A 16,556-nucleotide genomic window follows, 5' to 3' on the forward strand; every position below is an offset into this window, starting at 1 on the left:
TTAATATTCATGTAACAGTTCTTTAATAGTTGATATAAGCTTGGCATCAACATTTTCATAAAGCAGTAGTCACTGATATATGTAATAAACAACCAGCCTTTGGCAGGTTTTAAGGTTAAGGTGAATCACCGGCCCCTCTTCTCTTTTTCACTTGCTGATGTGAAGGCATGGATTATCATGAAACAATATTGCATCTTCTGAATCTAATGAAGAGCGTTGCTCAAAATGTCATGAGCAAAGCCACCAGTATATGTAGATCTTTGCGGTTACACTTTACTTGACAGTGTCGACATAAGAGTGACATGACACTGTCATGAACATGTCATACACAAGTCCTAAATGTTTATGACATAACACTTCTGTTATTAAGTGACATTCGGTTTTTGTCATAACAAGTTAAGATTAGGATTAGGGTTAATATTAGGGTTAGAGGTTAGGGTTAGGCTGACAGTATCGACATAAGAGTGACATGACACTGTCATGACACATGAACCCTAACTCTAACCCTAACCCTAACTTGTTATAACAAAAACCGAATTATACTTAATGACAGAAGCATTATGTCATAAACGTTAATGACTTGTTTATGAAATGTTCATGACAGAGTCATGTCATTCTTATGTCAAATCTGTCAAGTAAAGTGTAACCACATAATTTCTAAACATAAATAAAAAATGTGTCATTTATACTATAAAATAACATACAGCACTAACAGAAACTCTACCTGTAGTATATTGTACCTGTATAATAGTAAGCATTTTTGTAGGATTTGAAAGAGTTCCACATGAGAAGCAAATAACAGGTGACGGCATGCCAGTGGAGGCATCACCAGGAGCATAATTGCACTGATTATTTGGTATCAACCCCCCCCCCCCCCCCCACCACCACCACACACACACACACACCCTTGTCTCCATTAGGAAAAATCAGGCTGCTAATTTTTCTGGTTAGCTACAATGCACCCATCTGTTGCCCAGCGTACATCAGTTGGTGTTTAGTAATTACCCCATGACAGGTTATATTAATGATGCTTGTGTCCATCTAATCATAAGTGGCTACTGGCAGGCTCCCAGAGAGGCTAGTTCTTCGCTAATCAATTAGCACCTTGTCAGAGGTATTTGAAGTCTATGCTCGCTTTTCTTTTTCTTTTTTCTTTTTTCTTTATTTCTGAGCTAGCTGGCATGTCTTGACTTGCCCCCCATCACCACTGCATGATTCACAATGATTGCACAATGATTATTTTATTAATTAGGTTAAGGATTTTTGGATTGGCACTGGAAGTGCCCCCCTCCCCCACTCACACCCTAAAGAAAACAAACAAAAACCTTGATTTTCATTCAGATGTACTACTACAAAATGTGGTGAAGTGAGATATGGACGTCTAACCCTGAAAGGTATTCATTAACCACTGCACCAAAGGAGGGATAAGTGTTTTTCTTCCAGAATCGTATAATCAGTCTCTTGGGTAGCATTTTGTTTGTGTAAGATTTCCACATTGTGTATGTCCTAATTAAACCAACATGGGATGGGATTGTATTGCACTGTGGGCCATCCGCCGTGGTGACAGGACCTGTGGGGCTCTTTGACAAAACTCATCAGTCCCCCGTCAGCGCGCCGGCCCTCGCTAGCGCTGTGGCCGGGCCCCTGGTGCCCGTCACAAGCTGGGTGCTAAGCACTTCTGAGAACCCGAGTCGATTCTTGGCAAAGGGGCCGCAAGTGCACATGCTTTTGGGCGATGGCAGGCACCCAGCAAGCTGTCTGCACCTCTGTTCTCTTTCTCTCTTTGTCTCTCTTCTCTCTCCCTCTCTATCACTCTCTCTCTCTCTCTCTCTTCCTTCCCTTCCTAAGGATCAGACAGTGGATTTGGGTACTCTATCCCCAGCTATCTCCTTTATAGCTGCCGTCCAAGCAGGAACAGATGCAGGGGCTGAGGCATGTTAATGCACCGTAGTAATCCCCAAAGCCACCTCCAAAATATAACTTTCCGCCACCTCCCTCCCTCTGCCCTCGAGAAAGGACCAATGGAGACACAGGAAATAGTTTTATGCTAAGGCTCAGAGGATAAAAGTAATGTATAAACTGAATTCCACACTTATAAGATTGATTTTTTTTTTGCTGTGAGGCATAAAACCTTAAAAGCGATTGAAGTAATCATCACATTTGGACTGACAAACATCCAAACATCCTATGCATTTTAGATCTGTGATTTGTGATGTGATTTTTAGATACTTTAGCACTGACTGTGGAGGTTACTGTATTTTTCCATCTTTCAAGACGAAACACCTGACATCCATGGTCTCGAAACATTCACCACTTAGCATAACATTTCATCCCAGCATCTTTAAAGACACACATTTATATTTTTCCATCAGATATCATTTAAGGTCAGCTACTTCGAAGGGAGACATGCATGATTTTTCTTTTTTTTTCTTTTCCTAGTCTCAAATTAGCCCAGAGAAAAGCAACATTTGAAAAGACACATAGCCACATAGCCAACTCTCCTAAGCACTGAGAAGCTGGAAAGATTTGGACACATGATTAAATGGCTTCAAAGCTCACAATTCTTTTCTTTATTATTTTCTCATCTGTGGCACCCTTCTGACATTTTTATTTTTTATGATCCAACTTTACCAGACATCTTCCACAGAATCTTCTACCTACTTAATGGTTGTTCATGTTTGAAAACATTCATAAAGGATTGGATTCCTCAGAAGAAGTCCCTTTATGGCTCTGTTCAGAGAGATCATGGGTAGATCATTTTGATGTGTTCTCACTTGGGTCTTTTATTTCATAACGGATTGTGAAGCATTTTTTCGAGCAGGTCTTATTGACACATTAATGGGGTATGAGTGACTTTCATTGCTTCATATATTTTCTTACATTTATCAATAACTATCATGCAACACAAAGCACATAAATTATTTAGTTTAGAGCATGGTAGAAATGGCTGATGTCATTTTGATGACTAAATCGATGACTCTCTCGGATCAACAAAAGAGCCGTGGATTTAGCCACAATTTTCCCAAATCCGTGAATGCTGACTTTATTGTTGAAAAGCCTGTTTGTAAGCCAACAATGGTTTTGGTGCTTTGTCATTTGTTGGACAGAGAGAGTCTCACGGGGACTTTGACTCTCCGACTTGTTCTAGCTCTTTACGGCTCAGCACAGCTCAGGGCAGGGCAGGGCCTGGTCAGCCCGTGTGGACGGTCAGGTCGGGTGTGTGAGTGTAAAGAGCTGTCAGTATTTGAATTCACCCCCACGCCCTTCACACTTCCCCTTCCCATTGATTGCAGGAGGGGGCCACTGATTTAGGGAGTCTATGTCGCAGATGAGTTAGGTGATTCAGTCTACCATGTTTTTTACATTACAGGTGATAAATCAGTTGTCATGGCGGCAGCAGCCCCAGCGACAAAATCAATACACATGCATCCAGGGACAAGGATAGGGTTTCAATATGAACATCTCGCCTCGCCAATACTTTGTTGCAAATAAGTTAAAATAATGGCTGGGGTGAAGTCAGTTGACAAGTTAAGTCTAGCAATCCAGCAATCGTTTGTTTGGCTCAACAAGCTGACAGACTGTGATGGACTCTTCTGTTGTTTAATTCTCCACTTATGCTCACTCTGCTGTGCCCTCCTGTTTTTTTTTTGTTGCTTTTCAGACCCATTATGTGTGATTCTGTTTACAGTTTTGGGTTTGCAGACCCGATTCTGATATGAAAATATACTAGCTTTGAGTTGAGTTGAAAATATTGAACATAGTTTTGTGTGCCCAAATCAAATTAGGCTGAAACAGACACAGGACCGAGTTTAAAATGGCTACAGGAAAAGAAAGTGTTACCAAATAAACATAATATAGTGTTTACAGTACTCTGAACTCTGGACTACTTTGGCTTATAAGGATAAGATGTACAGTATTAAAACAATTTAGGCGTATTGAATGCCAGTTTTTAATTGGACATGCAATTGGTCCTGCCACAGCTGCTTGCTTATGCTATACAGTAGATGTGTGTTTGTCCTGGTGGCAGCTGTATGTCTGGCGTGAGGTGTTTAGAATGATCATCCTGGTTGGAAGCTTTAGGATGAAATATAATCCCTCTTCCCACATGTTTTCAATGCATATTAGGGATAAGCTTTCAGTAAGCCCAAGGTTTTTTTCGGGTTTAACGGCAGTAAACCCTCTGTGTATGTGCAGTTCATTAAAATCTCTCTCTTTCTGTGTGAGTGAGTGTGTGTGTGTGTGTGTGTGTGTGTGTGTGTGTTTGTGTGAGTGAGTGTGGTGAATTTGTGTGTGTGTGTGTGTGTGTGTCTGTGTGCCTGTATGACCGATAGCTCTCTTGTTCTTAGTCTTTCTACTAAGCATTTTGACATTGTTAATATCCCATGCCATTGTAGTTCCAGTTTTATAATCTGTTCAGACAAATATAGCTCACAGATGCAGACCTGTCAGAATCTTTGGATATTGGCTGAGAAAGAGAGGGAGAAAGAGAGAGAGAGAAAGAAAGAGAGAGAGAGAGAGAAGAAGAAGAAGAATATAACGCCTGAGGGTAAGGAGAGCTTCCCTTGCTGGGAAGCCATGCTTGAATCATCCCATCAAAGTCTCTTTTGAAGGCCGAGTTGATGGAGAACATCATATAAGTTTGGCATCACAGGCTACAGGGAGGGAATTGCAGGGGAAATGCAGGGGGGCAGGAATTCAGGAAGCATGTGTGCAGTTCTGTTCTGTTCTGCTGCCTCGGTAAGACCCAACTCTTACCTATTCCAAAGTAGCAGGCTCCAGATTGTCTAGGACGGTAGGGTGTAAACAACATTGCAAAATGCATCAGTTTATTCCGTTTAAAATGCATCAGTTTATTCAAAACAAGCCAGAGTTGGAAACTATCAGGAGTTGGTTCACACCTCTACCATGCAATGAATGCACAGATGATGAGCTTGTCAGTGTCCAAGCGAAAAGGGCTATCGCCAATCTGGAGCAAACCTGTTTGGAGCACTGTGAGCGGTCATGCCAGACCCGAACACATTCATTAAGCAGGGGAGTGCTGGACGCACACAGGCTTCAGCCTGACAATTCACCGTGGGTTGTTGTTATCGTTGTTTCAGTGCCCACCTGGCTTGAGCCCCATGAAGGATGGCACGGGCTGCTACGACCACCACATTGGCATCGACTGCTCGGACGGCTTCAACGGCGGCTGCGAGCAGCTGTGTCTTCAGCAGCTGGCGCCTCTGGAGGAGGACCCCACCCTCTACAACATCCAGATGTTCTGCGGGTGAGGAAACGAGCACATGAGTACCTGCCAGCCTGATCGTTAGGCTTTGCCCACTAATTCTCACAGTCACAGAGTCTGCACAGAGCTTTTGTCAAATACTAAAAACCCCATATTATGCACACCCTGGCACAGTGATATTGATATCATCAGTGTTAGTACCATTATCTAGAGCATAGTAGAGTATCAAAGAGTGAGATGTTCAAAATCACAATTTCTAATCATTAAAAACTATATTTGCTGTGTAAATCACCATCAGGGTTAGGATTGTAAAACCCTGCAATAAATACACTCACACAATAGCAGTTGCTGCCTCATACTGTAATGATGGTATGGTTACAATGGAGGATGGACTGTATGTAGCATAGAGTCACTTTTTCAATCAGTTGGTATAATTTATTCTGTCTACAGATGTGAGCTATGAGATGTGGGGGGAGAGTGCAGGCTGAAGAGTGTAATGGGGGCTGGGTTATTGGGGGCTGGGTTATTGTCAGTATAGGCTGAGTGCAGAACACATATCTCTACTTGACACCAGCCTAACTTTGTCACTCTTCCAGAGCCCATCACGCATTCTTCTCTTTCTCTGGTCTTAGAGAGTGTGTCTTTGCGAACCTGGGCTCTAGATTTTTGACCTTGTCTCCGCTGATTCCATTCTTCCCTCAGTGGAAAGCCTGTTTGACTCCAGGTGGCAAATGCGCTCAATTTCCTGTCGGTGGAGAACCAGATATTGTGTCAGGGATTGGGAAGCCACTTAAAATGCACTGTGTGTTATAGGGAGCGTTACAGATGGGGTGTTTCTCACCTCCGTTAATGACAGCCTGTGGTGGGATATTTTCACCCGAGGAAGAAGAGTCTTGATTTGAGCTCTGACATATTTCCTTACACTTCCTTCTGTCTTTTCTCTTGCTTTCTCTCTCTTTATTACTTTTTTCCCTCACTTTCTCAGCATAGCCTACTAGGCAGCCTGGTGTCATAATATGAGATGCATAAAAGAATTCATTACAATCTGTCTGCATTTGGATTATTCCTCTTTTATGATTATTCCTCGTTTTTGGTGCTTACTGCCTTAAATAAATAGCCCTGTCCTTCCATGTTAGACATCTGCACTGAGCTGATATTAATTTTCACTATTGCTCCTGTTCACAGTAGTGACAAGAGTTTTATCAATTTTAATTTATGATTCATTGTTCAACTAGTGATTCCATGAGGTAGTGCTATAAAAAAATGGTGGCACAGTTTGATCCTATCTCTCTTTTGTACATTAGTTGAATTGCCTCTAATTAAACTAACAAGTTATAGTAGTGCCTATTCTTATTAAAAACACATTAGCTCCTCATGATAGCCTTCATATAAAGTCATGATGATAAAGAAAGACATTTACAATGAATATGTTTTCTGAACAGCAATGTAGTTTTCTGTTAATCACCTCTGTGACACTGAGTTTGAGGATGCAATTACAGGTTAATGATGGCATAGGTTTACATTTAGCAGAGCAGCTCCTCAAATCTCCTGTAATACAATGTGATAGTGTTGTTTCTGCCGTGTCCCTCAGCTGTATAGAGGATTACAAGCGAGGGCCAGATGGACGCTCCTGCCAGCCCCTGTCCGAGGCGTGCACGGATGCAGTGGACTGTGCCGAAGCGGCGGACATCCCGGCCAACCAGACGGTGTTTGGGGATCTCTTCTATGGCTACAACAACCACACCAAGGAGATCATGTCCGGGCAGGTCCTGAAGGCCACCTTCAGGTACCGTTAGTTCAGTGTGTGAGCATAGTAGTAGTGGTGTTTTGAAGCAGACTGTGTAGCACTATAACACACAACAAGGTAGAGAAATGCGCTAAGGGAGAAAACTCAATTCCATGACAACAGTTTTCAAACCGACTGTACCTGGTATAGATTCATTTTAACACCATTTACCAAATGGCAGGTCATTTTTTTGCAGTTAGGAAACATATTTACGAGTGGACCAAATCTAAACCTCAAATACATTTGATTGTGATTTATGATATTTACTTCCTTACTTTTAAAGATAGTGTCAATTGAATATATAAATGGAAATTAATAATTGTATCAAGTCTATCCCATTATATGTAGTGCCCAGTTCACACCTGATTTTTTAGTCTGCTCCTGACTCAAATTGCAGTCATTTAGTGATTTCTGGGAACAGTATTGAAAGATTCTATAGTTTCCTTGTAAACAATGTCTAAGACAACTGGAATGAGCCACCTAGCATTATGTGCATATTTTTAGCATAATTCACAATTGTCATGAAAATGGCAACATCTAGGCTATTAGTAATATGAAATTAGAGAAATGAGAAAGTATTATAAATCTAAATAATAGTTTTTGATGTGGCATGAGTGCACTTTAACCTAAAAACACTGAAAGAGTTTATAATCTGAACATGATCTTACGGGCTAATTGGCACATAACCCCTCTCAGTATTTAGCTCATGCAAATGCACATTTAAGCCATAATCTATTTTCTGAAATCCCATCATTGGAATGCTGGATCATGAAAGGAAAACATTTCTGGGCAGGCTTTTTTTTTTCCTTTTTTCTTTTAATTACTCGTAGCGATGCTGCTGTGTCACTCCAAGCAATATGAGCGAGCAGAAAGGTCACTAGAGGATTCGTCTCGGTCTCCGAAATTGAATCCTGCTCCTGTGATTCCTGTGCCCCCCGGAGCATCTTGTCCAGTTGCCGGCGGTCACGTGACTGACCTGAGCATTGGGCGAGGAGCGTGAGGTGGGAGAGAAGAGCTAATGTTACCAGGCGGCCAAATCTCCAATGCGCTGGTCTCATTTGAGAGCAGCCCAGAGGGACTGCAGGTTTAGACAGGTGTTGGAGAGAAAGACAGAAAGAAGGGGAAAAAAAGGTGCAGCTGACCACGCTCCTCTGTGTCCTCTTTGGGAAAGGAGGCACCTTTTGGGAAGCCCTGGCGTAACGCTCGTTCTAATGAACCGAAATGGTGATAAGTGAATTAAAAGTGACCAGCAGCAAGTTTGGTCTAATAGGGTCTAATTGGTGGAGAAGGAACAGTGAATAGTGTATAAAGGGAGGCTCCAGTGATGCACGTTTGCACCACCCGGGGTTACGAAACCTTGATAGAGTGCTGCAATCATATTACAATTAATTTTAAATGTGAAATTGTTGCAAGTAGTCTGCTCTGAGGAAACCCTTTTGGGTGCTGAAAATAAGATACTACTATTAGTAGTCTTGTCCTGGAAATATAAACATTATTACTGAATGGTCTGAATAAACAGAGACTGCAATACTGAGAATGAAGTTTCTTTCAATATGTTACTTCTTCAGCTGGGAGCACATTCATAAGGCCTACAGTATATCCTCTGAACCAATGATTTCAAGAACAATTATTTACTGCCTAGAGAAAGAGTGTGGTTGTGTAAACAGAGAAGTCTCATACGCTATTTACAATACTTATGATGCCCAACCTGAAGGCACAACACATTATTTATGTGAGAGCATGCTGTAGTATGGTCATTAAGTTGAAAGTAAGAGGATGCAGGAAGCTATCATCTTTCATAGAAGTGGATACTTACTGTAATGGGATATTTTGGGGAAGTGATACATTTTAATTGACTTGCTGAAATCTTTTGCTTATGTGAACAGTTAACACTTAAACACAATACAACCAGTTTAAAAGTAAAGATTTAATGATTTAATTTTAATGCTATAGAATTTTTCCTAAAATTAAAAAAATATATATATATATCGGCGTATTAAAGTGATCTATAATGAGATTCATGCATAATGCCGATTTAATTTCATACGCTTGTTATGCTTCTTGTCATCACCATCAAAGCGTGGCGGCGCTACCCGCGCAAATGAAACTTCACATCATCATGGCCTATTTTGGTTGGTGTTTGCATTTGCAATGTTCATGTATGCCATGCATGTTTGTCTGTAGAGGGTGGTTTGTTTGGTATGTCACCAGGGTTGTTTGTTCGGTCAGTTCCTAGTTTTTATTCAAATAACCTGTGCTGGCTGTAGGCTACATGTCAGACTAAACCACATGTCAGTTTTAGAATGTCACAACAATCATTTTCTGAAACAATGCTGCTGGTAGAAAATTCAATTTACCAGAAAATCTAAACCATTTATGCTGCACAGGGCACGCTATTTCTCAACATTAAATCACAGACAATTAATTGGTAGTGTTTTTTGTTTCTTTCAAAATTGTGTTTAAAACGGGCCCACTCCAAAAATTGCCTGGCCCATACAGTACCGGTACATAGATCATACCATACATCCTGGCACTGCTGCTGGATTTTCCTGTAGCATACTGTATTTCCTGATCATTTGACATCAGTATGCAGACTTAGCACACTGTGAAATGCACCTGTGTATGTTAGCAGTATTCGGCTGCTGTATACTGGCCACCACTGTTTCACGCACCCCTCTGAAAACTTCTGGAGCCGACGTCCCTCTGAGTCTCCTCTTCCTATAGGAGAGCTGTTCTGAAGTTCAAGTTTGCCGATGATCCGGGACCTTGTTTTCAATAGTCAGACGGAGACAAAAGGAGAGGAAGCAGGCGATTTCCAGGAACTCCACAGAGGGCCAGAGGAACTCTGCTATTCTGTTTCATTTCCCCTTTCACGCCATCCTCAGAGTTTCTGCTGGCACTTCTTCAAAAGCCACACCCCACAGTTTTGGAGTGTCGCGCGGCATCTGTTTGACTCCTTTCACGGGCAAACTTCTAAAGGACGAGGAAGTCAAACTTTAGTCCCAGACCTTTAATGAACATGATCCGAAATGTATTAAATCTGACTATCCCAGGGTCCCCGGCACCTAGCAGTCGCCAAAGAGACGACAGCCTCCTGCAGAACAACTCTGTAGAGACGACTCTCAATGCTTTAAATATTCATCCACAAAACACTGACAGCAGGTGTCACATTTCATAACACCCACGAATGGGAGCTAGTTTATGTGCTCCATTTTTGCTTTGCCTTGGATGGTAGCACACAAGCCGAGCATGAATAATATGTGCATTATTACACTTTTAACCTCTGTTTAGAAGGAATGTGAATTGGAAGAGGCACACACTTACAATTGTGTCTGTATATTCATTCTAACACCCTATCCACAGTATGTGTTGTTAATTAGCCTTGCTTGCCCAAGCACTATCAGCTTGCAAAACAATGGAGGCATGTTCCATGATAAAGTGGGTTGAAATGATACCCGGATGCCTTGTGTGAATGCTGTGCCTCAGCATTGCTGGTGTGAGTGTGTGAACTCTGTAGAGGCTTGCAAAGCTTTGCGGCTTGGAGACGGGTAAAAAGCGAGGCGATAAAAGTAAAAAAAAATTGCTGCCCAGGCAGGTGCCCAATGAATGGGGATTACCCACCCTCAAGAGCGTGCACACATACGCACATACACACATGCAAACACATGCACACACACACACATACACACACACACACACACACACACACCTACACACACACACACACACACACACACACACACACACAATCACTCACGCATGCTCAGATAAACACTCCCAAATGTGCTTGCACATTCATTTACAGATACACATGAAAGACACACACACACGCACACACACACACAAACACACACGCACACATGCTTGCACTGAATACATAAAGAATGTGTGCCCATTGAGGCTGCCTTCAGTGTGTGTGTGTGTGAGTGTGTGTGTGTGTGAGAGAGTGTGTGTGTGTGTGAGTGTGTGTGTGTGTGTGTGTGTGTGTGTGTGTGTGTGTGTGTGTGTGTGTGTGTGTGTGTGTGTTTGTGTGTGTGTGTGTGTGTGTGTGTGTGTGTGTGTGTGTGTGTGTGCAGAGCCTGCCCGCTGTATGCCTCTGCTCTGGGGCTGGCCAAGGCAGCGTGTGTCCATCTGCTCAGCCTGGCGCTCAGGTGCTTCCTTCACATGCACCGCATCTTAGATCTCCTGAAAGGTATATGCCTTTGCCCACGGCACCTTTCAAACGACTGCAGCCCTGTGCTGTTATATCTCTGATTGCACATCAAATAGGCTCTAAATATGCCGGTAGTGTGAGTTAGATGGAAATAATAAAAAGAATAGTGCCCTGTGTATTCCCTCGTATTGACTGGTCAATGTCAGGAATAATTAGAACAGAACTTGAACATGCGAGATAGGTTCTTATTTCAAATACGAAGGATAGGCCTCTGGGAGTCTTCATTACGGGCGACTAGACCTTTTTGTTCTTGCCTGCTTTTGTGTGGAACCAGACGTGTGCGCGTGTAACCCTGGCTTTCTGGGACTGGGGCGCGTAGTAAAAATAGGGTTGGCCGTAAATGCCCCACTAATTACTTTCTCTTCCGCCTGGCCTCCAGTCCTCGCTTGGCGCTCCTGCTCTTCTGCACAGCAGGCTCTGAGCAGTATTTAATGAATATTTTAGTGTCCTTTGTTCTCATTAAGTATGCTTGGAATCCTGATTGGGAGCATCAGCCCACCCCCCACCCAACCCCCCCCCCCCCCACCCCCATCTCGCCACCTCTCTCTCTCTCTCTCTCTCCATCGCTCTCTCTCTCTCTCTCTCTCTCTCTCTCTCTCTCTCTCTCTCTCTCTCTCTCTCTCTCTCTCTCTCTCGAGGTTTGGGTGCCCACCTCCCTCCTCCTGTTGAGTCGGAGGACTACCTTCATTCGAACACTTAATTAAAGTATCATATATGAGCTATAGTTAGCTTGATGATGTGACACACACAGGCTGGTGGGCTGGTGGTGCTCTTATTACTGGGGTTGTACCAGTGTCCTTTGGGGTTGTGTAGTAAGCATGCACTCGATCAAGAGTGTGTTGTAAAAATCTGTGACATTTTGCCTTGGTCTCCACTTGACATTGATTCATATTGGTTTGGGAAAAAGTTTAGACTTTTGCACATTATCAAGTTTGCTGAAGACTCGTAATTGTGAGCCTCCTCAGTGAACATGAAGGTGGTCATGGTCCAGCGATTTATGATTTTGTTTCTTGGGGTGATAATACTTCACATCTTAATCTCACTAGAAACCAAAGACTTGTGCATAGACTTCAGACGTCTTCCTCCAGTTCCCCAGTGGGGTGTTGCTAAGGGCCAGACTGTAGGCATAGTAGCATGCTATAAATATCTGGACATCATGATAATCACTAGAAACGTGCCAAATTCCAGGTGGGTAAGACTGGACAGTGACTTTATTGAGTCTGGGCTGTCATTCTCCATCATCTGATGGTATTATAACCTCACAATCAAAGAGAAAATGTTATTACAATGTGGGTAGTACGATAGTGAGGACTTATGTTATTATATATAAGAAGCTATGAGAAAGATTTTATATAATGCTTTTGGTTGAACTTTCATCAATACAGACTCATCATATGTCTCTCAATACAGACTCATCATACAGTATGACTCATCAAATGTCTCTCAATACAGACTCATCATTATGTCTCTTCAGAATGCTGCAGAAAGTTCCAATAATGACCACTACAACACATGTAATGACTTCTGTCATTGACAACAGATTTTGGGTTTCTAATTTATAGCTTTCATATCATTCTGCAAGTAATAGAACTAAAGGTGAAAGTAAACAAGTTCTATTTTACTATTGCATCAAGTTCTATTCACGTGGAGAACTATTATTTGTTTCTCAGTGGAAGCCACAAAACTAACAAATTCATTTTAAAATACATTATTTCTTTTCTCATTTTGGCAAGTAGGCATACATTAGGCATCGGGATCTTGTCAGGACTTATTCTCCGATACTGTTTGGTGAACAGGGCATTATCCCTTCGTTAAAACAGTGGCTTCAAGACAACAATGTCAGCGTCCATGGAAATCTTTTCAGACACATCTGAAGCTTTATAAAGACATATCACTTACATCAGTGCAGGCATCTATCTTAATCGGTAAACTGAGGTCTTCAATTTCTCACTAATAGAGCACCTTGAAAACAAGAAAGTGGAACACATTAAAACTTGAACATCTTGATTCCAAGGATGTGTTCCATCATCAGAGACAAAAGTGGGCATTTGGCTACATTATTAGAGCTTTTTCGTCATGCTGTCTGAACGATGTCATGTTTCGTAAAGCTATCACTTTCTGTGACAACACTAATTAATCACAATTTGGTTCTGAAACTGTGCCATTCATGAGATGTATTGCTCATTGGCCACCTCTTCCTCTTCAGTGTGAGAGGTACTGTAACTTCCTTAAGCCAGAGGGACTGAAATACTATGTGATTTTCATGATATTTTATTTTAGCAGTTTAACAGTTTAGTTTTGTTTATGTTCTCCATTTGGTAATGATGTTTGGATGCAGTGGATAGCATATTTACAAGAGGCCTCTTCATTCAGGAGCTTCTAACTTTTGCCAACTTGTTCATGAGTTACTATACTTCTCCAGTATTGCTCAAGACTTCATTACATATGCATCTATCTCCATAGAAATAAACAGATGTTTAGTTAAGTAGTTAAGTTAAGTTAAGTTAAGTTAAGTTAAGTAAATTTGGACAAGTCGCATGATTAAGCATTGCTACTTCATATGTGTTGTTGGGATTGGATTTATTTGAAATTACTTGAATTTGAATGGTTTTCTTCAATCTCCCAGTCACAGACAGCGTGGTGTGTCTGTATAATGGCCAGCCTTATACTGTAAAGTATTTGGGAGCAGTTGGCTTTGTGACGTGTGCAAACTTCTTTGGGCCTCTCTAGGCTCAGTTTACCAGTTCTGTGATGTTAACTCCTCCTCATCAGGACAACATGTTTTTTTTTTTTAAATCAGATATGTGTCTTAGCAGAAAACAAAGAACCTGCCTATTAATATTTTAATGCCAGGCTGTCTACCTCACCGTGTTGTTCAGGTTTTTACAAGAGAAACAACGTCTCCCCAGTTACATTTGCCATGGTGTAGGAGTCCCTTGGCTCCTGTCTTGAGAACTGCGGAAGAAGTCGGTGTACCTTTGTGGTGACAGAAGCTGGCTTGCGTTTAGAAAGGGAACACTTGGTTGCATACTGAAAGACATTCTGCTCCATGAGTTTGAGAGAATATGAGGCATGTTATTGTACAATACAGGTATTATAATGATACAGTGTAGAAATGTGTGTATCTTGCCTTCAGAACTGGAAGAAAAATTATATTTCTGGAAAAAATGCTTTATGTAACTGTCTGTGTGCTTCAGTTTGTATATGTATGTATATAAACCCGTCTGTCTATCGATTTGTAAATAAATGCAGTGCAATGAACAATGTGTAAGTATGTGATATAACTATATGTGGGAGGGAGTGGCAGTCATTTTGTAGTGACAGACATTCCTCTGTCAGAAATTAAAAAAGGTTAGATGATCCTACACCCTCGAAGGCTTTCCCAGCTTGTCTCCAATTATCTATACAATGCTCTGGAGGTTTGCAAATGTATTTATTCCTACTGAAGCCTTTTTATAAACAACACCTGACAGCAGAGCTTTGAGAGAGACTTACATGTGACATGGCCAGGGCCAAGATCCAGTACAATAGCAGTTGAAATTGTGAAATGGTCTTTCAGTTGACATAATCTTGCCTTTATCCTTGAGCAAGTCCTCTACTGTAGTTCAGACCAGCATCCAGAGGCTTCCTGTTCTCATGAAACAAACCTGAATAACATTCCATTGTTTCTCATCCTTGACAATAGCTTGTTACCGCACGGTGCTTGGGGTGCAAAACGACAAATTTGTTAGCTTGCTGGGTTACTTTACATAATGTGATATTGACAGTATTTGTCATTGTGCTGCTGTTGTTTAGACATTTTAATTTGTTTACAAATATTAAACAAGGTTGTTGCATGGATGACAACAGCTATGTTTAAATGTTTGCATAGAGATGCAAATTAGTTGAATAAACTATAGTCCTAACAGGGGAAGTACAAAGAACAGAGAAATGTAAGACAGACAGGAAATGGAAAGCATTGGATAAACAATTTCAAACACATCAGCAAATATATCATGGAAAAACACCTCTCTGAAATCACATGCATGCATGCAATTTACAAGAACGATTCACTATGGTGTCCTTTTTTCACTATGGCGACACACTATGGTGTCTTTTTTTTGTTTAAAGCATCCAAAAATTACATAGAAACAGTGTGAAGAAACAACTTTCGCAATAGGGCTGCTCGATTATGGCAAAAATCCTAATCATGATTATTTTGGTCAAAATTTTACTCATGATTATCGATTAACGATTATTCATGAGGGTATCCCCTGGGTCTTAGAAAATATGTTTCATGATCCATTGGGACTGAAGAAGCAAACAGTCAGTGTTCTAATGGTAACATTCGAGTTTGCCTAATATTATCCTCATACATTAGTACAAGCTAATAGACAAGCTGTACCATACTGATTTAAAAAAATAGGTGTGTTCTAACATTAGATTAGCCAACTTGCCATAAATTATCTGAGTAATTTGGCCGCCTCGATCGACAGTGATAGTAATAAACTTAGCAGAGAATGCGCTAGTTGCAATTTCGGCGTGGTTCATGATGCTACCAACTGCAGGAGCACACACACATGCAACCCAAAACTGATTGAGTGGCCTGTGCACAGAGGGGAGGGGTGTGTCGAGTGTGGGCTGTGGGGCTTAAAGAAGCAGCGTGAATCAGTACGCTGTATGAGTTGAAATTGTATGTATTTCCAAAAACCCTATTTCTTAACGGAATGTGGAAAAATAATTGTTTTTTTTCTCGATTATATTATTTTTGTGATTGTGTGGAGCCAAAATTGAGATTGAAATTGAAATTCGATTAATTGCACAGCCCAATTTCACAAATCGATAGATAGATAGATAGATAGATAGATAGATAGATAGATAGATACTTTATTGATCCTCAAGGGGAAATTCAAGGGTCTCAGTAGCATACAGACATAACACACAACATGCACTTACAACAGAAATGGTAAACATTAGTATAAGTATAAACATATAACTAAACTCCACTGTACAACAAAGACAGTAGATGATAAGATAAGAAACTAACAAAACTAAATACTAAATACACTATATAAGTTAAATTAAGAAAGTCCAATGTGCTGAAAGTCCAAACAGCTGCCTTTCTTGTAGAGTGCATCAGTGTTGGCTGACCACTCAAGTTTATTGTCCAGGTGGAGACCCAGATACTTGTAGGTGCTTACCACCTCCACATTGACCCCATCAATGGAGACTGGTAGCAGAGCGGGCTTAGACCTTCGGAAATCCACCACCATCTCCTTGGTCTTTGAAGTGTTAAGTTGAAGGTGATTGAGTTTGCACCAATGCACAAAGTCCTCCACCAGGCTCCTGTACTC

The 16,556-nt window shown here is 41.3% G+C and overlaps 1 protein-coding gene across 1 annotated transcript in view; it reads left to right on the forward strand.

Annotated features, from left to right (window-relative positions):
* astn1 (astrotactin 1) overlaps positions 1–16,556 on the forward strand; it is a 208,475-nt gene that overhangs the window by 96,132 nt on the left and 95,787 nt on the right. Inside the window, exons 14-15 of the mRNA XM_076293301.1 lie at positions 5,100–5,266; positions 6,816–7,010. Of these exons, the coding sequence (XP_076149416.1) occupies positions 5,100–5,266; positions 6,816–7,010 (362 nt within the window). The remainder of the gene's footprint in view (positions 1–5,099; positions 5,267–6,815; positions 7,011–16,556) is intronic.

Source organism: Alosa pseudoharengus, unplaced genomic scaffold, assembly GCF_046254945.1.
Source record: "Alosa pseudoharengus isolate Yale_2024_CS ecotype anadromous, Long Island Sound unplaced genomic scaffold, YU_APseudo_1.1 YU_APseudo_1.1_scf_2, whole genome shotgun sequence".
Classification (NCBI taxonomy): domain Eukaryota; kingdom Metazoa; phylum Chordata; class Actinopteri; order Clupeiformes; family Clupeidae; genus Alosa; species Alosa pseudoharengus.